Raw genomic sequence first — 27,360 nt, forward strand, 5'->3', positions numbered from 1 at the left:
AGACTCAAATATAAAGGCGTCATATTGGCAAGCATCTAATACCAAGAGTATAGCCCCTGAAGCTTCCCCCAATTCATCAAAAATGCGTCGCCAGCTTCGCTTGCTACAAGAGAATGGCACACCCATCATGAAAACGAAAAATCAAACATACACAATGGAATAGTAAATTAATATACAAGCCAACTAAGTTCAAATTTACAGACTTCAATATTTCTAATAAAAACTAACATGGTGATTTCCTCGTGCAAATCTTGACGCACTGTTGGACCCGTATCAGTCTTCAAGGTGACGCACATTGTCATTCATTTACATGCATTAGCTCTATTGCACATGTTCCCAGAGTTGTTGCAGGCAAGCTTAGAGGTTCTTCTTTAGACATGCAAATTATCCTTATTACACTTGAAGTAGTGGCTGAACTTTAATATTCCTGCAAAAATAATATAATATAATTTAAACCACATAATTGTGAATTGCAACCAATCATGAACTTAAAATTGATAATTCTTGGTTGCATGATTAAGTCCACAATTTTTCACAAACAAGGCGAATTTTGTCTCTCAGAACATTACAATAGCCGGTAAAATTGCCAATTCCAAGCTAATAATGGGATACAACAGCAATTTCACACCAGTAGACATAGAGCTCATGGTTAAATACACTCAAATTGTGATTACTTTAGCCTACTGGCATCTGTCCTTGCTAACAAACAAGGCCATTGACATTAACTTGTATTTTAATTCAATTTAGCAGCTATACTTTCTAAATTATAGCCCATTCTAATAACTCTTGATGCTGCTAAGTTCAATCCTAAAACCCACGTCATGAGCACCAAAATTTGAGTTACACCGTTTAAGGACTAGTAGCTTTATCCAACAAGATTAGAAACATATACTTTTGTTCTCACGTTTCTTAACTTACTATAGTGCCATGTTAATAAATCTGTTGACTAAGGCATGTAATCTTGCCGTTCTGATGACAAAATTGGAGCATTTCAGACAAACTGATTATGGCAAAGTTTAATTAACAATACAATGCAATATTCACAAGAGATAATTACAACAGAGGACTAAGAAAGAAGCTGATAACTGATTACACAAGTTACTTGATCAGACACACATGAAAATACCAAGATATTGCTGTTTTTATGAAGTTCCCTTGATTATTGTACTTGGAGATAAGAAACAGGTGCCAAAATGTTATACCCAAGTAATATAAGTGGTAAGGATCGCCTGTTGGACCACAGTTCATCTTAGATACAAATGAACAAATAGTTGAAGAAACATTCAAGGAGGACGACACAACAAAGATGATCAATCAGGAACCACAACAAACGTCATATACATAGAAGAATGTAGTGCTAGTCAAATAGCAAATTGCTAGACTGATTTATGTCAACATGTAATTTGGTCTGCAGGCTTGTTAAGAACTATGTTTCAGTTTTCTCCTTCAGAATCTTATGGACATTTCGACATTATGCACCCACCAGGTGTACTTAACGACCAACTCATATTTAACTAAAATGACGCTTTCAAACGAAGACCTAAATAACCAGGCAAGTTCATCGAATATAAAGCTAATTGGACTTGAAAAAATATTCACATCAAATATATCTCAGAAAATGAACATTAGACCTCCCTCAGCTCTCTCAAAAGAATAGCATGATCATATGAATGAGAATTGACAGTCTTCCTTCAGCAAATATTACCCTCATTTTTTCACAAATTTTAGAAACCTACAATAATTTACCTCCCCTGATTTGAATGGGTTATTTGTGGCAAATGGTCATGAACCACGCTTCAACAGTGGCAACTTCCAGTCAGATCAATAAACTTCACAAATTGGATAACAAGCATTTGCAGCTGCAAAATAAATCACCATGTTATTTCCAACTCCATATTATCTGATGCACCCCCTCAATTCAGAGACTAACCCAAGATCAAGTTCATTAACAGAGCGGAGTAGAACCAACCTGAAACATGAACCAGACATGTGGTTAATGATCAATCTAACATAAACACTGGTTATATGTACTTCCACCCACAAGTTAGATGAGACATCAACAAAGTTTCCTCAAACAAAATCCTCCTGCATCTTCGAGGAAATGAACTCATCACAGAAAGGGTCTTCATCACAAAAACACCAAAAAGAAAAAGAAAAACGCATGAACTGATCATAATCCACCTATACAATCAAGAGAACCCAACAGTGTCGATGAAGCAGGCCTCACCTAGGGGCTTGTTTTCAATAGCCAGTCTAGATCACTTAAAATGAAGAAGTTAAAAATAATAATAATAAAATTAAATAGAAGAGACATGGCCAAATAAATAAACGTGTCAAAGTAGTATCAAAATATACATGTGCGATAATTACACACAAAAAAAGCCAATCTAGCAAATTCGTACACCCAAAGAAATTAGCAGTCTTCAGGCAACATTGTAAAAATCGGATTTTGTCGCATCTTTTACGTCTCAGCCCACACTGTCCATCACTAAAATTCATTTTTCTTGTTCACTTGCTTTAACTTTTGTTTTTTTTTTTTTTGGAAATAAATTCAAGAAATTTCCGAAAAACAAAGTTGTAACACCCCATATAGATCAATATAGCATTTATTAGGTCCATAACAGCCAATAAATTAAGGGCCACCACATCAAGCCCCATTTTGTTGCAAATATTTGATGGGTAGTGAGGTCTATCGACCGTTACAAGCCAATATGCACCTATCTTGATATCATCGCTTAATGCACAAAATACAAATCTAAAGAAGTGATCAAGGTTGAATCTTAAGAATCTTACACACATTTAGAACATAGCAGAATTGAATACATGCATGCCACATAAATGGTAATTAATAACATGCATTATAGCATTATAGACAACAAAACATAGCTGAAAGCAATTAAGTGAATTAACACAAACAACACAAAAATGAGTAAACATGGAAAATATGACCTATATACTATATCTCATTTTCATTAAATGTAACCATCCACGGAGAAGAACAATATTGGGGGAGGAGAAAATCAAAACAAAAAAAAAGAAGGGGAAAAAAAAAGAGGGAAGTGTCCATGCACATCTTCTAATTGTGTATGTTCAATCCACACAAAATGAAAGAAGTCTGAAACTTAGAAGAGCACAGTTCATGAAATGAATGCACCTAAAAGGGACAAGATTCTGTGCTACCTCTCCAGAAAAATGTGCATTCTCAGTCCTAAGAGATTACTATCATCAACAACTCTATGGTAAGAACAATCTTAATGGCAGTTTTACAAAGAACAACTACAAATTCTATAAATGAGTAGAACTTAAAGTTTGAAAACGAAACAATTGATTTGCTTCTTCCCACTGAAAAATTGTCCAGTGGCAACAAAAGTGCTTTTGAGTCACAAGCTCCTATACACACACACACACACTATCGACAGAGAGAGCTTTGACAAGAAGATCATATAGTCATCTACTGGAGAGTATGGTATTTGGAGATACTAAGCAAATTGTCCGCTGCCTTTTTTTGTGGCCACGACCAGATCTTCTCTTCACAAAAAGGCAGAAAACTATACTCCAGGCTATACTTTGCCAACATTCAACAATTACCAAAAATCTTTAAATGTCCGCCTAGTTCTAAAACAGTTGTCAGCCCACTTGCCAGTTATCGTGTCAATAACGTTTTTGATCTTTTTCTTCTTTGGGACTTTATATATTTTATTTGTCAAATATGATCTGACAATTAAAATTATACATCATAAGTTGGTCCCATCTGCATTTCCTCATTACACTCTTGAGTTTGTATTTCATTTTGTTGTGTCACTGATTCAACTCACGACTCACAGCACAGGTGATTCTAGTTTTTTGTTTTATGCTTAAATCAATAATATTCATATTTGATTGTTAGTTTTTTCACTTTCTCAGTTTTGTGTTTTGCTGCAACGACTGCTATTTCTTGTTTAGCATTTTATTTTCCATTTCTGTGTTCTGTATGAATGGTAAAATGCTGAAAAATCCAAGTGTGTGGATTTGGACCTCTTCATTTTAGTTTCTTGCCAGCTTGTTCATGACCAAATGAGGGTAAAGTAACAAAAGAAGTCTTCCTGGAAATGGATCAATAAATAGTCTGTAACAATGCAAAATCATCACAAATTTACATAAAAGACCATCTGATTGTTCTGGTGAACTATAGGAGAAGCATGGAGGAGATTTACCTTACAGCACGCAACCAGCGAAACCATCTGAAGAAGGCACCACACCACAGCCTTGCAGACAGCACATGCTTTTCTACCCACAGAAAGTGAAACAAGCAACAAGAATGAATCCTCTGTTAGACACATGCTAATTTCAAAATTGGATGTATTTATGACCAATTCATCTGAGTATTTTCCTATGCTTTTAAAAATATGATTGTTCACATTCGGATGGAACTCTTTGGATGGGAATCTATTGAAAATGGAGCAGCATTCTTCACAGATGAAGGCGCAACTCTATTGCTGGCCAAATTCTGAAGTCCATATTTAACATAAAATCTGACATATTGACAGGCAAAGCTCTTCAGAAGAGACTAGCCCACTGCAGATATGACATACAGATGTTCCTCCTGCCACATTATAACATTGAATGGATCATCACATATTACACAGTACATTCTATAAATAAACAGAATCAATCATCATACTGAAATCCTGTGAAACATATAAAGATAATCTGCTGATAACTGAAAACGCTACAAGCTGAGTCAAGCCAAACCACAGTCTAAGCTGCTTAATCTTACTAGTCACAGTCTAGATGGTTTACTCAAACTTTGAAACACAACAAATTAACAAGCCTAAAACTCATGAAATGTTCAATACATGCAACACGGTACAAAATTGATAAAAGGGCTTCTTGGCATAAACGGTAAAAGAACACTAGTTGGTTGATCGTCAGTCAAGAGCTGTGAATCCATCGTCCCATCTTGGAGTTCATGTGTTCAGCTGCGACCATGACAAGGCCATTGCAGCACATGAAGGGGCAAAAGTGGCAGCAGGCAGAGGCGGAGTCAGGAATTTTTCATTAAGAGAGTTGAACTATAGTTTCAAAATTTTAGCAAGGGTCAATATATTTTTTTAAATTTTTATATAGAATGAAATGAAAATTTTTTAAAAACTGCATGCTTTTTCTTTTTCTTGCTGGGGCGGTGAGGAGGGCCAAGGCCCCGGCTCTGCCCCTAGCAGCAGGTCCGGACGAAATTGCTTGCCTATAGCAAATTGACCAAGAACGAACCTATCAGGTCCATTCGATTAGTTAAATTTCAACAAAGCTGATCATAAAAATATTGCTGCAGAAACAAAGTTGCCTGAAAAATATGAAGTCACCACCAGATTAGGCAGTGTGGCGGAGTTTGCATATTTTGACTGAGGGGCACTTAAGTCACCAACAAAAGCTTGATGTGGGGGCTTCAAGTAATTTTCAAATAATCACTGTCATTTTTTATCTTTCTAATGAAATCTTTGATGGGCTGGTGCGATCGGCGGCCCAACCCCCATTATCTCCGCCACTGGTAAAGCAGATCTAGTCTCACATTCCAGTCATTCACAGATTTCAAATCTGCTACAAGGGCAATAATTTCTCTTACAATGACAATTGAAGAACTACAACAACAATGATCATAGTACCAAATGGCCAGTTATGATTAGACAAACACATCAAAATAACAAGCAAATATGTTCTTGATTCCTATGTATACCTAAAGAACCGACTCGACCAATTTGATACAAGGAATAGGTTAGGGCTGACTTCCCAACACTCGGATACCAAATAGCAAATATATATATATATCTATATATATATATATATATATATATATATGTATGTATGTATATATATATGTATATATGTATGTATATATATATATACACACACACACACACACACACATATATATATATCGGGAGGGAGAGAGAGAAGTAATAGGTGATGTGAAATGAAAGCTGCAAATTCCTGGTCAATCCTTCAATTGCCGCAAAAACCCCATTTGCACATACTGCAACCAAGGTAACCAACCAGCAATAAACCCAAGCTATGCTTCTGAAGTTGGGAGCATAATCAAGGCATCTAAGACACTACCAAGCTGAGCAATAACAAAGACACCACAAGCAAGCAGTTAAGCACTAAGAAATAATAAAACAAAAAACAAGTGCCAATGATGAAAGTCATACCACGTATCAACCTCGCTTGGATGGCAATGTTAGCGTGGAGCAACCCTTTCCTTATGTCTGCCTAGTTGGAGTTCTTGAATCTAGAGTCACCTTGGTTGCAGAAGGTGCAATGCTACATCTTCGTCCTTGTCTATGCTATTAGAAGGATCAAGGATCCTGAAGAGAAATTGAAATGTTCATGTCGTCAGCTGCAACCGAAAGAGCAATCTAACGCATTGCCAAAAAGAAAGGTCATTGCAGCAGTGTCATGATGTCTAGTGAAACAGAAAAATAAAAAGAAAAAGAAAATAGAATGAAAAATAAAATAAACCTATACCTGTTCTAGCATCTACGATATGATGACATGAGTGTTGTCTATTTCAAGAAACATGTTTCTTACAAGAGGCTACTTGGAGCCTCAAATAATATTTGTAGGCAATCATCAAAAACTAGAATCTGGCTAACCTCTTTTATAAATATAGCATTTCGGGGGATAGCTTACTCAAGGAGAGGAACACTTGACTTGGGAACGGGTAAACACCAGCCTAGTTGTCCTTCATCCAATCTATCTATTTAAAGTCATACATGTCCTACATCAGGAAAACATACGTCCTACATCATAAGGATACTTTATTTCAACTATGTTCATTATCCATTAATCTATATACAGTTTAATTCGGTAGGAGATTGTATAAAGCTGATACATCCCGTCTCTGGTCTATATACAGTTTAATTCGGTAGGAGATTGTATAAAGCTGGTACATCCTGTCTCTGGTATGCTCCTATGTGACGACGTACCTTCTCCTCCAGCTTAGGTTCCAGTAAATTTCTGTCTTAAGAGAGATCTTTCAGCAAATAGAGACTGCAATGAGGCTGTAGCTCACACATAGAAGTATCACCATCTCTTAGTTTCACTTCATAAAGATGTGCTAGCTGCTTTCTCTCTCTTACATGCGTTTCCGAGTTTTCTTCCATGGTTGGACATATCAAAAGTCATTTTCGTCATGACAGACTTTTTTTATGCCTACGCATCACCAATAATCCCCACAAGAACAATTTCCATTGCTGAAGTGATGGAAACGATTCAGATCTTTCATTATGATGTTTCTAGTTGTAATCTTGGTAACCAACTTTGTGAAATCATGGCACTCATTGCAGACACGAAGATTTTTTATGACGCGGATCGTTGTCCCTGGTTTAGTGTTAATGATTCCAAAAGCAATGGCCAGCCTCTCACTGTGAGTTCTAGTATCCCTGTAATGCTCTATCTCCTGTATAAGAGTACCCATATTTCGCATTTTTCCTTCTTCGTGCACCAGATTCTCAAGGACCTTTAAGAAACTAAGAATTTCTTTTGATTGTGAATGAGATGTATCTCCTGCATTAAATTTGTGAATCCCGCTATTCAACTCAACCACGCTGAACCCAGGCGCCTTTCTCAGTCCTGCACTTTTCATAGTTGATCTGATCTTTCCAAATTGATCCCACTCTCGTTCGTTAGCATACAAATTTGCTAACTGGACATAATACCCTGAGTTCCACGGTTCAAGATTTAGAATATTTTCTCGACATATATCAACTAGATCTATTCTACCATGAATGTGACAACCAGTAAGAAGTGCGCCCCAAGTGCTTGCCGTTGGTTCCATAGGCATTTTCCTGATGAAAGCATAAGCCCTGTCAAGATGACCTGCACGACTCAGGAGATCAATCATGCAAGCATAATGATCTGAACTAGGAACAAGTCTGAATTCTTTCGTCATCTTGTCAAAATAATGTTGACCTTGCTCAACTCTTCCTGTATGGCTGCACGCAGCTAAGAGGCTTATGAAAGTGACTCCATTCGGTTTAGTCCCCGAGTCCATCATTTCATTGAAAAGAGATGTGGCATCGTCTACATGCCCATGCATTCCATAGCCAGAGATCATGGCACTCCAAGAAACAACACTTCTTTCTCTGATGTTGTTAAATACTTGTCGAGCCAGCAGTATATCTCCGCACTTTGCATACATGTCAAGAACAGCTGTTTGGCAGTACTTATCCTCATGAAGTCCACATACAATAAGTTTATGATGAATCCACTTCCCCTTTGTCAGAGAACCAAGAAGACTGCATGCTTGGACAGCACTTACAAAGGCCACAGATTCCAGTGCGACACTATTGAGATACATGTGATCGAAAAGAGAGATGGCCTCGATCCCATGCCCATTTTGAGCATAACCACAGATCATAGTGTTCCATGTTATCGTGCTCTTTTCCAAAATCCCGTTGAATACTGTATATGCAAAATCTACAAAACCACTTTTGCAGTACATATCAATTATTGAATTTTGAATGAATTCATTTGACTGGAAGCCAGTTTTGATAACATGGCTGTGGATTAAAGCCCCTGTTATGTAACTGCTGGAATCTGCACAAGCAGCCAAAGAACTGGCTAGCGTGAATGAATCAGGGGAGACATTATCCCTGTGCATCTGGTAGAAAAGCGCCAAAGCTTCGGCTGGTAATCCATGGCGCACATAGACAGTGATTAATGAATTGCACAATTCAACTGATTTTAGCTGTGTGCATCTGACAACTTTGAAACAATCGGATAATCTCTTGCAACAAACATACATGTCAATCAAGCCAGGGCACAAAATTTCGAAATCTAAACCTTTTCTGGTGATGAAACCATGAACCGACTTCCCTTCACGTAAGCTTCCTACCTGAGAACATGATTGGAGAACAGCCACCAGGGTCACAGAATGTGGACTCGGTAAAAGCTTTTGTTGCATCTGGACGAAAAGCTCGAGAGCATCACGAGGACATAAGCAATGATTGTAGTACGAGATCATCATCGTCCACGCATAAACGTCTTTCTTTGACATCTTATTGAACAACTTACAAGCGCAATATAAATCACCGCATTTTCCATACATATCAAGAAGAGAATTCTCCAAAGGCCCAGTGATCACAATTTCTCTTCGGACTATATATCCATGAACAGACCTTCCCTGCTTCAAACAACCCAAGCCAGCACAAGCTTGGGCTATACCAACCATCGTCACAGAGTCAACTTCGACAGCTGCCGCATTCATCTGAACAAAGACTTCCAAACATTCAGTATATCTACCGTTATGTGCATAGCCCAATAGCATTGCACCCCACGAAATTGCATCCCTCTGGAACATTCTGACAAACACTTGGTAAGCACCATCTGCAAAGCCACACTGGGAATACATATGAATGAGAGCAGTTTGAATTGCACAATCTGCTTCAAATCCACCCTTAATAATCCTTCCATGCACCTTTCTACCCTTATCGACATCGTGCAAACCACCGCAAGCTTTGAGAACGGAGGGGAACGTAAAGCTCCCATGTTCGAACTGAGAAACCAGCATTCTATCGCAGAGCAAAATGGCATCTTCAAAGCACCCATTCCACACAAAACCCTTCATCATTACATCATTAAGAAATGCGTCCGGACGACAAATGGTGTCGAAGACCAATCTGGCAGAAGCAATGTCACCGGTCTTCGCATATGAATTAATAAGCTTGGTAGCAAGCTTGTTGACTTGCCCAGTTCGGCAACTCGAACGAGGATAAAGGGAAGCATTGGCGAGAACTTGGGATTCACTTAAGACAGAGGTGGTCTGAAGTTGGTCTGGAGAGAGACGATAAAACTCGGGTGTACTGCTCGGAAAGGGTGTCCCTCTGAGATAACCGAGGACGAGAAGGTGGGCGTGAAGTTGACGAAGAGTTCTGTTGGTGGTGCAGACCCTAAAAAGGGGCTCATAGAGCATTTGTTGGCTCGCAAGTCCTCGAGTGTTTCTGATTGAGGAATCAGGAAGGCCGCCTCCACCTTGTGTCTCGCGTCAGCCTTGAGCTGAAGGGAAGCCGCCTTCACTCGGTTCTTATTATAAAATCTTCTCAACAACTAAATACGGTTTTTTATAATGCTTGGGTCGGGTATTTGGATTTTGAATGTAGGAATTTGGAATTTGGATTCTAGATTGTTTGGTCCAGTTTGGGCATATGTTGTTGGTTCAATTCTCATCCTTATTGAGTATCTACCGTAGACCCTGCTTCCATTGAAAGTGAACTTCGATTTATACTTGGACTTGGTTGGGGCATTAAGATTGGTTCTAGAATTGAACATGGCTTTCCTACTCGGTATTGGATTAGAGCTCAAACTGATTTGAAGAAATTGAACAAAGTTTCGGTGCATAACATTTGAATGGTTGAATCCCATGGACTCACAACCCAGATTCATTTAAGGAATACCAATCTAGATCAAATAATAAATAGCAGATCAGATTTGGGTCTGCATCCATTTGGTAGAGAGTCCAATAAAGATATCGGATTATCACATGTAGTCATGTAGATCCATGTTTGTTTTGATCCAATCTTCTAGTTAATTCAATAAATAAATTATTAAAAAACATATTACATGTATATATTCAATGTAAGTTAAAAAAATATTTCAATAAAAAAATTGATTAATGGATTGCATTAATTTATCTTTTATAGTTTATTTGATCAAATGATTTAATTAATTATTAAATCATGCATGTCTGGTATAATATAAAATTTTGTTTAGATAACAAACAACTTATATCAAGTATGCATTGTGAGTCTAAATTACAAAAAGTACATGTTAAAGAAATTTAGAGTCTCAAATAGCAATCACGAATTATTATTTTTATACAACCAAGTTTGACCTTTTAATATAATTATGCTCTATTAAGTTTGTTTTGAAAATACTAATCATTTATTTTCATTATTTTTTTTTTCTATTATATTCATATGATATTATTTCTTCATTTTAAATAAGTTAAAATTTACTTAAAAAATGTCTGAATTTCTACGGTTGGATGTACCTACAATAAGATTCAAATTTATTATGGGTTAGGGTCCATGAGAAAGAAAATATGGTCATGTTAACCTCCATTTTCCAGCTATTGGGTGATTAAAAAAGAAAACAGACGTGGGTCAAAGAGGGTGGTTTATAAAAGAATAATAAGTCTTTAAAAGTTTAACTCTTTGTATAAATTTTATGTTAAGTCATTGTCAAGAATTTACACTGGTTCCGTTGGCTACTGCTTCAGCATTTCAAAAGACAATAAAGTTCGAGCGGCCTCAGATTTATAGTTTCGGATTCCGTTGCAACAGATTAAGATGGATGAATTCAGATTCGGATGGCAACTTCGGATTCGGATATTCTCCCATGCTTCCAGATTCGGATATCCAAATTCAGATTTGAATATCATGTTATAAGAAATTTGTTATCCCAACGGATAATTATTTACAACCGAATCCAGACCTGAATTCGACGGGATTTTATTTTTTTTAACTCTATATCTGATCTGTTTATTATATACCTTGTAATGTTTTTTAAGTTTTTCGTTCGTTCAATGCAATGCTATTGATGCTTTTTGAGCTTTCCGTTTTGTTCAATTCGACGCTATTAACCAGAAGGAGGGCAGGGTTTTTAATTGGACGTTAGGAATATGTCTCAAACAGTATCCAAACTTGATGGGTTCTGAAGAAAACCCCAATGTTTGTCATAAAAACTGAGTTTTACCTCTACGGAGTGTGGATTCTCAATAACGGCCGAGCAGCTGGAGCTCAAACGAGCTTGGAACACGTTTCGTAGTTCTATGAAATATTGCTGGCAAGAAAATTAGCTTAAACAAGTCTAGCGACATTGTTTATTGGAGTCAAACTCGAGCTCAACTCAAGTTCCAGCCGCGCAAAATTTAAGTAGTGCCAAGTTGATGTCAAACATGTATTTGGTAGCCGGGAGGTGGGAAGATGCAGCTACCATACGGGCCTTGAAGGAAAGGAGGATGAAGAAATCACCAGGTTCCAACATTTTAGATACAAGAAACTTTGTTGCTTCACAGGAAACATTGTGAATTATGAAAACCTTGTTAAGGCATTTTGTATGTATTTTTTTTGGGGGGGCTCTTAGTCACAAATGTTTCACTTATGAGAGGCTAGTTTAGAGGGAGAGAGGATGTACATCACATACATGTAGACCTATTTTTTCCTTGTGACTGCCAAGTTGGAGTCATAAATCTGTTCCAAGTTAATCTATCTACTGACCAGTAACTTGATCCAAAAAGGGGAGACAGAAAAAAAGAAAAAGAAAAGGATAAATATTATTTGCCATGGAAGTCCACAAGTACTTTTCATTGCTGGTGTGGATTGAGAAATCAGTTTGTTCGGCACTTCCCCTGACTGCATCTGCTCTCGTTTTTCTTCTTTCCTATCTTATTGGTTTCTTTCTTTTCTTCTCTTTCTTTAGTCTATTTCGTGATGGATCATTTTTCACTCCAGTCCAGGGTTCCACCATGTTTTTTGGGTCAACTTGTTTTGGAAAAGTTCAGTAGTTTTAGTTTCTTGAAAGAGACAGATAGTCTTGTCCCATTATGTAGCCAATATCTCTCTAGGCAGCTGAAATGAAACAATTGCAATCCCACCAAAACTCATGTTAAGATGACAAGAAACTGGTTTTCTTTTTCCTTTGTCAACTCAAGGAATTCAGGAGACAGGAAAACATGAAGGAATGGAGCTTAGAATGCATGCCTACATGAAAAGCATAGGAATTTTCAGCCTATTGATTAGTTCCCTTGTACTTGACTTCTTGTAAAAGTCTTCAATTCTATCAAATCCATAGGAAACCATAGAGATTGCCTTGTCAAAATCACACACAGAATTTGCTGACAGAGCTTCTTCCACATTGAAGCCCTTTCCTCTTCCCTGAAAGAGCTCCTAAGAGCAATACATAAGGCTTAGTTTCACTTAAAGAATAGCAATTTAGTAGTGAAACTAATGTGAACAAATATACAGGTTTCTTCTTCATTAGCAAAAAATTTTTTAGTGCAAACACAAACCTTGTTAGCTGGATATCTTGCAATCCCTCTGTAAATTTTTGATCAGGAATAATATGAGAAGGGTTTGACCTTGTGGCGTCCTCTAAGTCAAATGGAGTATTAATGCATGCAACTGCTATGATTGTTGATCTCTTGAAAACTTCATTAAGGTATTTGATGAGCATATTTGCTTCATATCCCCATCCAACAGCCAGCAATGTTGACCATGTCCTTGACCTGCTAATAAATTGCACAACAATGCCTACATCGTCACTATTTGCAGCAGTAAACAACCTATAGAAAAGGGATAACTGAAAATTACTGCAAGGAAATAACCCGACAAAAAAGCAACAGTAAGAAAGTGAAAATTGTTCCTTGCAAGAAATATTTTGGAGATGACAATATGGACATAGAAAAGGAATTCATAGTATAATCATCCAACACCAAAATTAAAAGAGAGGGAACAGTATATCAAAATTGTCCATTGTTAGAATCTAAAGAACAGAAAGGTGTTAGATGCCCTAAATGATGATACATATGTGATTGTAACAAAAGATGTTACATGTGTGAATTTAGAAGAGAATTTAGTGTGACTCGAGTAAGTCATCCATTAGTCGCGTTAGAGGTGATAACTTTGCACACTTTAACCTATCAACAAGTACATATGCATGTATTATTCAATCATAAGGCAATGAAATGATATCTTGCGTAAATATTCCTTTAGGCATATGGATATGTTCCTTAATTATTATACGTAGGTTTCAAATTCATTCATAGCTATATGTCTTCATGTAGGTATTACCTAAGATTGACTAGACGTCAATGCTCTATAAGACCCCATGATATTGAATGTTCTCATAAGCAACATTTTTAGATTGGTTTCAAGATGGCACATGTGTTTGTACCATTAAAATCCACTAACTTATCATACAAATAAACAATATGCTACATCTAATATTCATATTTTCTATGTAACAAATTTGTCAAAAATGTGATTATCAAAGTTAACATGTTCTACATGATAATGTATGGTTGTCTCAATTTTTTAGAAAAATTAGGCTGTGATGCAATAGCTTCATACCTAATGAGTTTAGATTTCATACAAGGAGCAAAGAAATCAACATGAAGTACAAAATTAGTAGTGTACTTGTTATTGCATAGACCTCTAATTTCTGGAGTTCAAGAGATACGAATCTTACGATTGGTGGAGTTCAATGCCATGAATTTGTCACAAACATATAGAGGTCACTTATAGAGAGACTCTAAAGTTTGTTTTGTTCACATGTGAATAATATGTTGTTCTTAGTTCACATGGTTGTGAAAGAACTTTTATTCTAAATATTGCATTTCTATTTGATTTACATGTCTCCATACCTCGCAACAAAATAGAGTTGCCAAGAGAAAGCATCACCAACTGATTGTTACACATATATTATGTTACATATCATTTACCTACTTATTTTTTGAGAGATACTATCCTAACAACCTACTATTTTATCAATCATTTCATCATTTAGCATCATCTTCCATTGACAATCAAGTGTCCCTCAAACTTGTTTATCTTACTCATCCATTATTTTCAGTTGCTCCCAAAGTTTTGGATGTATGTACTGCATTCAAATTCTTAGACCTAAATGTGATAAACTAGTTGTCAAGCAATCAAGTGTGTGTTCATTGGCTATCCTCGAAACAAAAAAAGATAAAAGTGTTTTGATCATTTATATCAAAAAAAGTATATTAGTGTGGATGACACTTTCTTTTAAGTCTTAGTCTTACTTTACTCAACCTCTTACACTCGTGGAAATGCCAACCTTGGTTCCTTTGCCTATCTCTCTAGTACCACTACAATCTTGTCCATCTAACTTCTCACTTAATGTGAGGCAGTTTCATTATCTTTTGTTGGTCTACACATGTTGATAGGACCTCACCCATGCTCATCCACCAAAATCTTTTCAAGATGTACGTATTACTAAGGTGAGTAAATGTGATTCATTTGCTCCACATATAGATGTATCTGACCATTGTCATGACTTGCCCATTGCCCTATGCAAAGGAAGCAGCAATGTACCTTGCTTCATATCATATTTCATAGTTTGTATTTGCTAACCACGTTAGTGACAACTTGCAACAATTCCTATATGTCATGTCAGCTCATGTCATTTCTGCCTGTTATCAATAGGCATTGTTGGAATGTAAATAGCGGTAGACTATGCAGGATGAGATGGATGCACTATTGCAATGTAGCACATGGTACTTAGTTGATCCTCCTACTGACCGCGATGTGTTTGGCTCCAAATGGCTTTGTAGAACTGTACAAAGCTTGCTTGGTAGCTAAGGACTATACTTAGACTTACGGAGGCGACTTTTTTGAAACTTTTTATGTGGTGGCTAGATTGGGAACTAGTTGTCTTATTATCTCTGTTATTGTCTATTCTAAGTGGCCCATGTGTCAGTTGTGAAAAATGCATTCATGTATGACGACTTTAAAGTGATCGTCTATGTGCGGCAACCTCCCAAGTTTGAAAGTTTGAATGAGTGTGGAAAAGTATGGACTCAAGTAGAGTCCTCATGCATATTCCACAAACTATCTGCAGTGATTTTACAATGTGAATTTAAGAGATCTTCACTTGACTATTCTCTGTTTATAAAGAAGACCTTCAAATTTATAGTTATTATAGTAGTCTATGTTGATGACATTATTTTAATAGGTGATTGTGATCAAGAGATTTTGGCTTCAAAGGCGATCTTTTATAAGCACTTTGTCATGAAAGATCTCAGTTCATTGTGATACTTTTATGAGATTGAAGTTGCCCTTAAAAAGAAATGTACAGTCATATCATCGAAGAAGTATGTTCTTGATATGCTGCAAGATAGAAGGGTGTTAGAATGCAAGCTTGGCACTCTACCCATTCTCCACCTTCATGATAATCAGTCAGAGTTAGTTGATTCATGGTCTTATAGATCTCTCATTGTCAAGCTTCTTTATGTCACCATGATTGGCCCGGATATTAGTTTCGTATATGGTTGCAAAAATATTTGAAGTCAAACCCAGGTAAAGTTTTCTATTCAAGAAAGGTGAGACACTAGAAATTGAAGCATTTAATGATGTAGACTACGCAAGGTCAATAAAATATAGAAAGTCCACCATTGGTTTATATTTCTTTGTAGGTAGAAACCTTGTATCGTGAAGAAGAAAGAAGCAAAATGTAGTCTCTTGGTTGAGTGTCTGAATATAAAGTAATGACTCAAATTGCTTTTGAGATAACTTGGGCTAAATCAATGTTGACTAGCCTAAGTATATCAATTTCTCTTTCTATTGAAATGTATTGTGATAACAGGGCTGCCACATATATTGCCAACAATTTAATCTTTCATAAGAGAACAAAACACATTGAGGTGAATTGTTATTATATTCACGATCTTGTTCAAGGAGGAATATTGTCTACTATGCATGTGGCTTCTGATGATCATGCAATTGATGTGTTTACTAAGGCTCTTTTCATTGGTGACTTTTTTATATATAACAAGCCGAGCATGATGAATATTTGCGCCCTAGTTAGAGGGGGAGTATCAAAACAAAAACATCATTGGATAGTTTTTTGAATTATTATAAAGTTAAAGTCTTCTTTAATATTTTCTTATTTTATGGTGGATTAGTTTTGTAATCTATTTTCCACCCCCTGATCTTTTATTTTGAGTTTAGGGTTAGTTAATGAAGAATCTTTTCTCTCTCCTATTGTGCTTTCCAACAATAGAAGACTCAAAATCAAGATTGGCTTTGATAAAATATGGTAACTTGGATGGCAGGAATGAAACAAGGTAACTTGGTTTTTGGGAGTCATCTCTAGTTTCTTTTTGTTTTTGACTTAGCATCTTTGGTTTTCTTTTGTTTCTGTCATAGCTAATAGAGATTATAGCTTTTGATTTTCTTTGCAATGTTGATGTTCTGCATCGAATTTTTGACTTGTGTACTTATTCATACCTTTTTGTAATAAAGGGCTGGGAGCTCGGTTTTTTTTGTGCAGAAATACTTTAATTCTAATCATGACATTTTTGTAGAAGTGGATAGTGGTTAAGGTCCTTTGTTAATGGGCCTTAAGGTTTAGGCTCATCCTTGGTCTCTAATTTTGTTAAGGCTTGATGGCCTTCCCTTTTTCTGTACATGTTATTTGTCTTAATAAAGGCAGAGGCCTAATCCCCAAAAAAAGGCAAGCTTTTACCTCAAAGGGCTGAGAGCCTACCTCCCAGCATCCCTCTATTAAAACTTATACCTCAATTACTTGCTAATGTAGCAGCTGCCCAGAGTACTAGAAAAATGTCATGATTGTCCACCTTCCATAAGACTTCTAGTATTCAATGTTACTCGAGGTATATCTTCATCAACTTTTCATAATTGGTGTTAGTTTTGTTTGTCCACCTCGTTGCTAGCTTGTTATTAACTACAAATTTTTTTACTCCATAATATATGATGTCATTGTGCATTCTGAATGTACTCATGAACTCTTATTATGGTTTGCGGTTTTAAGAAATAATTGGCGAGATGATAGGATGCAGTTGGACTGAGCATCTGCCTCTACATATGCCTGTTTCGGGGATTTCTTATGTGAACCATGTTCTACTGTGGGCCATCTATTCTTAGTTTGACCATTATTTTAATTTATAAATATATTGGTATTCAATTTTGAAGCTAATAAACTTTTCCCTGACATTAGTTCACAACTTCCCCTTGTTCTCTACAATTTTTTAATATTTCCTATTATTGTTATTTGTATTTGACTTTCTTGCACCATTGGTTTAGTATTTTGGTATGTATTACCTGCATTTGGTTTAGGATACAAGCAACCCTCAAGTACACGAGGGACTTCAAAAGAAAGGAAGCTAAGCTGTGAGCAGAATCACTGGTATAGATTTTAGTTTTAGTGGGATTTTCCTTGCTGATATAGCAAGGATGATTGTCGATAGATGTTCTTAGCTTTCACTAGCTCGACTATAACGGTGATCTTTTTCACCATGTAGGCCTCTTTTCTTGCAGTTCAATATCCTATCTTGAAAATTATCTAGTTGTTATTTTTATAGGATATTTGTGGACTCGTAAATTTTGGTGTGACCCGCTGAATAATATGGATGCTTTGTGATTTAATTTGGACGTCGGTTAATGATATGACATGCTGGCCCTTGGGATTGTGAAACTGATCATATTATGCTTTTAATTAAGATGATAGCTTTTAATTATTCACTAATAGACCACAGTCTGTGGTTGGCAACATGGTTGAATTGGTTTGATACTTGAAAGAAGCCTTAATGTGAGACTCTTTGTAACCATATCCTCCACGGTCCACTTCCTCACATGCATGCTCTAGCCAACAATTACTACGGCTACATGATGCAGTGCATGGGAACCACCTATGCGGCCAGATTTCTACTCACATTCTTCAATCCCTCCAAAACCAAACTCATCAATCAAGCCATAGTCGAAAAGGGTGTATATAGCTGGTCAAGCTGGTGAGCAGGTAAAAGCATGGTCATCAGTTCAATTCTCATAATTGCTATTTTTTTAAACTGCAAATGGTGGCAGATGCAACTCTTGAAGAGAGTAACCGTAAGTTCACCCATGTCCCGTAGCTCTAAACACCAAAAATAGGGGGAAGGATAAGGGGTTTCGGTTTTTTCGTGCTATCTTTCCTACCCAACTAGCTACCCTATGCCAGTAGCAGAGCTACCATGGAGCTGGAGTGGGCAACTGCCCACGCCAGCCGGTGGAAAGCTTTATAAAAGTTTTATTATCATGTGTTTGGACTCAAGCCTAGCCATATGAGGTGCTCACACCAGACTAGTTCTACATGCACCCAACTCATTGTAATAATAAGATGGATCAATGCTCCTCAACTAAAACTTTCTAGCTTCGCCGCTGCCCTATACCCCTTGAGGCTTTCTTTTTTCATTGTATTGGACGTCATTGCACTTTAGTCCTTGGTAGAGAGGTTAAATAAGCTCCTAGCTTTTCAAGTTCCTTTTTGAAAATGCCCTTGCACTTTATACATTAAGACACTTTAGTCCTTTTGTTAGACCACCATTCGTTTAGTCCTAGCCAAGGTGTAACCACCAACCGTGGTTAAACGTACACTACATTGACAAAATTCTGCCGAAGATCAAGTAGGCTTAGATAGCTCGCTTTCTCTATAATTCACTGAGACTGAAATCATCTTTATCTTCTACGTCTTTACAAAGAGATTTTAATGACTTTACTAAGAAACTTCATTCTCATATTTCCTTTTTATTATTAGTCAATTTCACAAAGCCATCGGATGTGAGGGTAAAAATGTCACTATATAATACTGTTTGGTTCCCCCGGAAAGATAGCATCGGGAATATCTTTGAAAAAAGAAATGATAGACATGGGTGTGTTTGTTTCACGGCCAAACGGATACCCTTGGTAATTTCATATTCATTGATTTAAGGTCGGACTCTCCCCCCACCATCCAACTTTAAATCCATGGTTTTAAACATGTAACATGAATTTAAAATTCATGCTATTGTTTAAGCTGAAGATCTCCCAAAATATATCTTTGTATGCAGTCTCTAAATGAAAATATGTATAACGGTGGAGTGTCTTTACTCAACAGGGTATTTTTACGTATAGTTTGAACAAAAACAAAACAAAAGAACGATTAGATAGAACAAAAATTTCTTTACTAATTAAGTTCAGTGCACAACTTCTAATCAATTATTATAGTGATTAGTTGTCTAAAAAATTATGTTTGTCCAAAGGGTTTGGGGACATTTTCTAATTTTAGCAAAACCTTAACAACTCAAAAAACGACTTTTAAAACACTAGAAACTATCTGTCAAAAAATAAAAATAAAAAGGGAAAAAGAGAATTGATGTCGGTCGATGCATGCGCAGAATCCATTCCATGTAGAAATGAATTCTATAATTTTACAATTACCCTACAAGAAATTTGACGTACGAATCCAACTCAGAGCAGCCGGTTTAATAGTTTTTGCATTTTCATTTTAGTTGTAATATTTTAATACTTATTTAAAATTTAAAAGAAAAGGTACACATCAGCACGAGTAGGGTGGGCATGACAGAAGCGTGTATAGTCACCCTTTTTTATTTATGCTCATTTCAATACAAATGTTGGAATAGGCATGGTGAGATCTAGCAGCTTAGGCTGACAACAGCCAGACAAAACCTTGTTGTCACTTTGATTCCTGTAAGTATATGTCCTTACGCCTTAAAGTGAGCATGAACCCTGACTCTACCTCAAAAAACTTTTTAAAAAGAATTTACATGTAAGTTTAAAAAAAAAAATGAGATTTCGCCCCATGTCAAAATTTAGAAACTTTAATTCGGCTTTTCTTATGAAAAATTTCTAGCTCCGCCCCTGTTAGAGTAAGCATTGGTTCCCTTGAAGCCCGAAAACATATGTCCTTATGTCTTAAAGTGATCATTGGTACCCAAAGAAATGGATCCATTGTTTCTACTTCTCTTTTTACTTCTGGTGCCAAAGTAGCCCGCTATGTCGCACAGACCCGGCGATGGGTAACCCGTGCTCGCCTAAAATAAATATAAATGTCACAGACAAAACATCTAAGTTCTGAAATTTTTGAGGGGTGTGATGGAAATCTTTAGGCACATTATGCTTTTGAATGTGGTTTAGTGGAGGATGCCGTTTTCTCCGTTTTGGTGTTAATGTAAGCACAACTAAAGGTGTTCTTTTTGAAGGTGGAGGTGCACCAAAACCTTTCTTTAGTTTCATGGTGGATATTCTTCGTGAAATAGTATCAGTAAAAGCACCTTGTTTCCCATCAAGTACAAGAACAAGACAACATAACGGTGAAAGTTTTCATGAGAAGATGAACAAAGTAGATTGTTTTATTTGCTTTGTTTCCATTTTCGTTGGTGTGTTCAACTATTAGAAGGCAGCGGAAGTAACTTGTTATGGAATTTGAATGCCACGTGTCATAAAAGGGGGGAGAACATTTGCCGTAACATGTAAGGGCTAACATTACAAGGCTGTCAAAAGTTGAAAAAAATGGGTATATATATATATAGACTACCCAGTATACATAAGGACTTGGGCATAAATCACGTAAGGCTATTCTAGGCATTTCCACCTTATTAGTTCATGTAGACTTTAAAAATAAGTAATACTAAACAAAAAAAAAAAAGTGCAAGAGTTGGCTGTTTTTCTCAATATTGAAGAATTGGTTTTTCTCTGATCATCACCGTATTTTAGGTGTTTTTTCCAAAAATTTCCAAAAGTTACATAAAGACCATGTACGTGCTCTTGTGTACACCTATCCACACTTGTTTCCTCTACAATTTTCAATAGATAACAGGCCCTCCCGTTAAAGAATTCAAACGGAAGCATGTTTCCAGTAAGCAAGTGTATATGAATTCATCTAACGTGAACCGTGTATGACGTTGACACTGTTATTCATTTCTTAGCTGTCATGATTTGTATGGACCAATTACAATGCATGTATGTGCATCAATAACCTAAACTAATATTTTGAGAATCAGGTTTACATGCTACGTCAATTTAGTTATTTATGACAACCTGGTAATGCCATAGTAGCTTCTAAACATTAGCTAACATCCTGTCCATGCTTTTCCGAACAGCTTCCCATAAATTTTCAGCCCCTAGATCAAGAGAGAAGATCACCTTTCCCAGCTTAAAAGTGGGATGACAAGTCGCGAGTCGGCTAAGATCATCCATTTACTAGGTCAACTTGCCGAATCACTTGGGATCCTCAACAAGCTGCATGTCTTCTATTGTGCGTTGCTAAATACTAAAGTTTGCTATTTTTTGAATTGTGAAATATCACAAATTTTACTAAGTATACACAAATACTCATATTACACGTTATTCAGTTTTAGTTAATGAAAAAATCAAACATCACGTCCCCATAGACTTGACTTCTGCATCTATTTATAGAAAAAATATATATTATAAAATTTATAACTTAACCCAGCCAAGACGCTGAGTCAACACTCTGAGACAGTGACCCAGCCTTCAGCCAAACGAGTCCAAGGCATGGGCTTGCAAACTATAATGTCAAGGCCCAAAGCCCAATCTATACCTAACTGCTGGTGAAGAAAACTTCATAATGTTAAGACCCAAGTTTAACACACAGAATTATGCCCAAATTGGACCTTAGATCAACTAAAATCCAATCTAGCTACATCTAAAAGTTCCAAAAATTATGCAATTCAAACCATTGGTCTGGTTTACGAATTTATCGTCATTCTGACATAATGCGATTTCATCAACATAAAGAGTTAAAGTACAGTTACCAACCCCATTGTGGCCGCTGATTTCCAAAGCAGGAAAATGACAGAAGTAATGGGGAATAAATTTATTAGTCGCCTCGAGGGTCTCCCTGCCAACTATGATCCAAGCAAAAGAATACATGAAAAGCTCCAGGCTCCAATGACCTTACAAACTTAAATGATACAAAAGAAAGAGAACTTAGGTACGGAAAAGAAGCAGTCAGAAAGGGTCAGAAAGTTGTTCAAGCTCGGCAACACACTGAAGCAGTCTTCCGCCCATTCACCTGCCATGGTTCCTACAAGCAACTTGCCGGAGAAATAACTAACCATCTTCATCATAAGCCATCTATTGCAAATAAAGGACAACAGTCTTTATTCAACTTATCTCAACAATTGATGAATCCTCAGGAACCAACCTTCCAATAGGAAGCAAAAGCACAAGCATTCCACCTAAACAAGATAAACAAGAACTGACAAGGACTAAGCAGTTGAGTGCAGTTGCATGAAGCATCTGATGAGCAAGAAATGGAAATCCCTTTCACACTTGCAACATCCATATTGACATTCAACACATGGTGGACCACAAAAAACACCTACAAGCTTCATATTGATGAGTGATTGAGATGCTGCTGCATAAGATCACATCCAAGCATTATGAGCATTCTCTTTATGAATCATCTTCTAACATGATCTAATCATTCAACTTTCTGATAGATATAGTTGAAAGAAAAGGTCAAAAGATCTCTTCAAAGAGAAAATAAAAAGATACAAACAGCAACAAAATTGCCAAAAACAACTAAATATATGATCATCATTTTATATGAACCTCATAAATGAAGTCAAACACATTATAATAGATTGCATGTGGCATCACATGATACTAACAAATAATGTGACATTATGTCAAACAATAAACGCATATAGAAAGCATGCTACTACTATATCGAGATGTTCACAAGGAGAACTTAACAGATGATCAAGATTTCTTTTTCAAATTAGTCCCTAAATGGTGGCAACAATGGCTGCAGTTGGGAACGCAACCGGTTAGCACAAGGTGAGAGGCCATGGCCAGTAAGTGGTTAAAGGTTTAATCCTCAATTCTGGATTCTTGAAGACCCTTGAAGAAAAGAAAATGACTGGTTTTATCAAAATAAGTATGCAGCTGACCAATGTATCTAATGTTTGGAATTCAAAGTTGGTTTTTGCCTGACGCTCTTGAAGTTTTAACCCCTACTGAAAGGAGTTCAGATCAATTGACTGTTAGAACTTAATAATCAGTACGTCACTACACATTCCTCTAGAAATAAGTCATGCAGTACATTTTTCATGAGAATACGAGTGTTTATTTTTTATGTTAAATACTTGCAAGTCATTAATATTTTGCACATCTTAATAACTTGCAGGCATATTCATCTTAGATGCATAAACGGTCACCCTAATACCTGTAGAAAACTTACCTTCATATATGTGTAAAATTTTCACACCTTGAGGCAGAAGGAAAATGTTCTATGCGTGGTACTTGCTTCAGCTTTCAAGGATACAAGCTTTTCACACCTTAAATCATTGTCACAAAATCATTTACAGGTTTTAAATGGCAGCTTTTCTCAGGTGTAATACGGCAAGTTGTTTTTCTTGAAAAAAATTTGGCAAGTTTTAAATAAAACAAAACAAATGAAATGAAAAAAAAATAAAAAAATAAAAATGCAGTAATAAAAAATGCAAAAAAACTAAAAATGAGGAAAAATGCATTTTAAGCATTCTTTTGGAACTTTTTCGTTTGGGCATCCTTTCATAAAAAACGGTCTGCAGTTTTTTTAGCTGACCTATTTTGATGTATAAAATGGGTTTTTTTTTTTTTAAATGTGTTTCTGTGACAATGCATTAAATATGAACTTATATCTGGGCTTAAAAAAACCCTTATTTTTAAGAAGACATACACCCACCCACTCCCCTAGCCCCACGGTGGATTCACCCTCTACCTGAATACCATGTGACAAGGATGGAAGCCCATGGTATTAACATTTGAACCATACCAACTGCTTTTTCACTAGCTAAGTGACATCTAAGACCAAAAAAAGAATCTAGAACTATACTTATAGATGCAAACCATACCCAACCAAGAAAGATTTGACATCAGGAGCCCTACTTGATTAATCTAATACACTTCTCCATATTGCTTCTACCATCCTATTTTATATCTTCAAGTCCAAAGCATATCACAGGCTCACAGCTTCCAATGCCACAATCACTAATGGGATGGACGGTCGAGCAGAAAAGGATCTCGAACTTAATCTGAAATGTCAAGGATTTACAAGCCACCACCTTGATCCACTTGGCTACTTTAACTTGAAATAATCACACTTTATCTTTATTTATGATTCTGACATATCTGCAGATGTGCTTAAGAACTCCAATGACAATATCCTTCCTCTTCATAAGTATATTGCATAAATATTCCTTGCCGCACTTATTTAACATTCTTGCTACTTCTTTCATGCTGCATTAACAGAAACAGAAAAAAATAAATAGAATTTCAATGTCATGGTAATGAATGCTCCAACTAGGGAATGGAACAAGCTGCTTTTCATGAAGGAATCTGGCTTGGTTTGATCCCATCTGTTTTACAAACAAGTTAAGATTTAGCAAGGGGGACCAAAGACATGTAAAATCAACAAAAATAAGCATAGCATGTTACTTTTCAGTTTTTTAAGATATTTCATCTACTTGATGCGGAGTAACGAACTTTGATAAAGGCGGTCACATATATTATTCCTATTCCTGAGGGTTCAGAACCATCATTTCTTTTAAACCAATTTGAGAATGCAAACTTGGAAGCTATGTACAACAGCTAGATATACTTTCAAGAGCATTTGAAGTGTTTAGAGGCCAAAGACGTAAACCACTTTTAAAAGATACATATATCTAACACGTACTCTTTTTGGTTTTTGGGTTTCTGATTTCGGAAATACCGCGATTGCAATATTGTAAACCAAAGAGAACTTAGACAATCCGTTTGGTTACGAGGTTTAACATTGGTGCCACCTAAAGTAACATTTACAGGGCCATTTCCAAATCTGAAGTCTCCTCGTGTCGCAAATATGTTTCAAATTTCCACTAGATTACGATCTTCAAATAGACAAAATAAGTCTATATTAGCTTTTCTAGAAGATCCCAAAGGGGGACAGTACTAAGGTTGATTAATTTGATGACTACAGATGCCGAAACTTCTTTGGCTTAACACCTTGTTGTCCCTGATGTATATGATTCCGAAGACTAAGGATGCAATCAGTGGAAGAAAAGTACTTCTGAATCTTAGCAGTCAATCAACATGGATTTTCTAACTACCTCCGCATTGAACTTGGCTGCTTTTAATCAAAGACCAACGTTCGAAATCCAATCCATAATATTGATGTTTTCCAGGTTTGTTCTAGCTCTCGCTTCAATATGTCAATTTCAACATTTTGGTGCAGTATTTTGTTTTTCCCAAGATGCATTAGATCAGGAAATTTCACAGAATTCAGAAACAAGGGCTCGAATTTCTCCCCGCCAAAGAATGATATTCTGAAAGATATGGAAGTCAAAACTGAAACAGCAAAGGAAAGAGGGAAAAACAAAGGAGAAAACACTGAAGAGAGATGTGTAGGCAAGGGAAGTACCGGTTAGGAAGTAAAGAATCCGTTCAGGTCCTTGACCTTCAGGCGGTTCCGATATCCATGATGCTCTTGACCTTCGGGGCGTACAGAGAATAGACAACAGCCTGCCTCTTAGCGGCCTCAAGCTGCGATTTACCGTCGGCGAAAGCGGAAGAAATTGAAGACGCGTCAGTGAGGACGCGGTTCTCCCGAAACCCATCAGCTGCCCTCCGCCTCACGTACTCCCTGATGTTGTAGTCGGGAAATTTTCCAGAGATCCTCAGCAATGATCTAAACAGACAGAGTATCTCAGACCTCGATGGAACAGCCGCCATAGACGTTTCTTCCCAGGGTTTCAATGGCTCGGCTTCAAGCTTCAACGCTAACGCTCTCTATCTCTCTCTCCCTCTCCTCTCTCTCTCTCTCTCTCGGGACGGAGTGGACTGCAGTAGACGGTCGAGGCCCTATTTGATCTACAGTAAATACTAAATATGATCTAAGGAATTAAAAGAAATATAAACTGTTTAAGTAATTAACAAAATAGATATTCCATTGAATAAAACTCCGGTTATTTAATTATTGATTTAGAACTTTTATATTATTTTTAAATACCATGGAATATCTACCATTTTCTTTGAAACAAGTACTTTATTCATGAAAACTTGTTTAGTTGGTTGGGTTAATTATAAAAGTTTGTTTGATTTCAAATTGTTTAATTAAAGGAAACATCTTTTAAATGATTAAATAAAATTAACTTTTATCCTAAGGAATTAAAAGAAATATAAACTGTTTAATTATTTTAGAAAATAGATACTTCATTGAATAAAACTCTGGTCGTTTAATTATTGATTTAGAAATTCTATAATTATTTTTAAACACTATAGAATATCTAACATTTGCTTTGAAACAAGTGAATTGTTTATGAAAACTTGTTTACTTGATTGGGTTTATTCTAAACGTTTGTTTGATTTAAACTTTTTTAATTAAAGAAAGCATCTTTAACAAGAACCAACATGGTCCCTGCTATTGAATGGTGGAGAAACAAAGAACTTCAACTAACACTAATGCCAAAGAACAAGGCCGAATCATTTCATGAAAACAGTAATGGTTCATGAATGCCCAATAGACTTGGGTTTGATCCATATTCTGATTCAAATCAAATATGAGAACCTCGGTGATCTGAGACCCTTAAGATCTCAAATCCATGGATTTAAGATTGGACACTCCTCCCTCATCCGACCTTAAATCCGTAGTTTTTAACATGTAAAAGTGAACTCCACGTTCCAAGGATCAGCACATCTTTTAGTACAGCCTCAGATCTTAAAAGGCAGCCTGATATTTCAATGCAAAAGTATCAAATAAGTATAATTAAAATACCAAATGCCTACAATAGACTTGAGTTAGTCGATGTTGTAGTGTGGTTGTATT

At 36.5% G+C, this 27,360-nt stretch overlaps 2 protein-coding genes across 16 annotated transcripts; both read right to left on the minus strand.

Moving 5' to 3' along the window:
* On the minus strand, positions 1–10,062 carry LOC116257699 (putative pentatricopeptide repeat-containing protein At1g69350, mitochondrial). Of its 11 annotated transcripts, none has more exons than XM_050078812.1 (7): positions 6,960–10,062; positions 6,183–6,338; positions 4,398–4,582; positions 4,194–4,266; positions 1,931–1,969; positions 1,747–1,859; positions 1–427 (listed from the first exon to the last, which is right to left on the minus strand). In XM_050078812.1, the coding sequence occupies exon 1, from the start codon at positions 9,944–9,946 to the stop codon at positions 7,193–7,195; it is 2,754 nt and encodes a 917-aa protein (XP_049934769.1). In that variant the 5' UTR covers positions 9,947–10,062; the 3' UTR covers positions 1–427; positions 1,747–1,859; positions 1,931–1,969; positions 4,194–4,266; positions 4,398–4,582; positions 6,183–6,338; positions 6,960–7,192. The 11 variants fall into 11 exon arrangements, with proteins under 11 accessions (XP_049934769.1, XP_049934768.1, XP_031490513.1 ...); XM_050078811.1 differs by lacking the exon at positions 1,931–1,969 and adding an exon at positions 1,970–2,123; XM_031634653.2 differs by having other exon boundaries at positions 1–103; positions 229–427; positions 4,194–4,582.
* Positions 10,063–22,362: 12,300 nt separating this feature from the next.
* LOC116258064 (uncharacterized) lies at positions 22,363–26,384 on the minus strand. 5 transcript variants are annotated; one of them, XM_031635148.2, is made up of 2 exons: positions 25,957–26,384; positions 22,363–22,646 (listed from the first exon to the last, which is right to left on the minus strand). In XM_031635148.2, exon 1 carries the CDS (start codon positions 26,265–26,267, stop codon positions 25,995–25,997), a length of 273 nt encoding a protein of 90 aa, XP_031491008.1. In that variant the 5' UTR covers positions 26,268–26,384; the 3' UTR covers positions 22,363–22,646; positions 25,957–25,994. The 5 variants fall into 5 exon arrangements, with proteins under 5 accessions (XP_031491008.1, XP_031491009.1, XP_031491007.1 ...); XM_031635149.2 differs by having other exon boundaries at positions 22,363–22,750; XM_031635147.2 differs by having other exon boundaries at positions 22,363–22,926.
* Between the last annotated feature and the right edge of the window lie 976 nt (positions 26,385–27,360).

Source organism: Nymphaea colorata, chromosome 7 (assembly GCF_008831285.2).
Source record: "Nymphaea colorata isolate Beijing-Zhang1983 chromosome 7, ASM883128v2, whole genome shotgun sequence".
Classification (NCBI taxonomy): domain Eukaryota; kingdom Viridiplantae; phylum Streptophyta; class Magnoliopsida; order Nymphaeales; family Nymphaeaceae; genus Nymphaea; species Nymphaea colorata.

What these genes read in the sequence shown, in the direction of transcription:
- LOC116257699 (XM_031634656.2), bottom strand. Translation starts at nt 9,946, where the DNA reads ATGCTCTATGAGCCCCTTTTTAGGGTCTGCACCACCAACAGAACTCTT.
- LOC116258064 (XM_031635148.2), bottom strand. Translation starts at nt 26,267, where the DNA reads ATGGCGGCTGTTCCATCGAGGTCTGAGATACTCTGTCTGTTTAGATCA.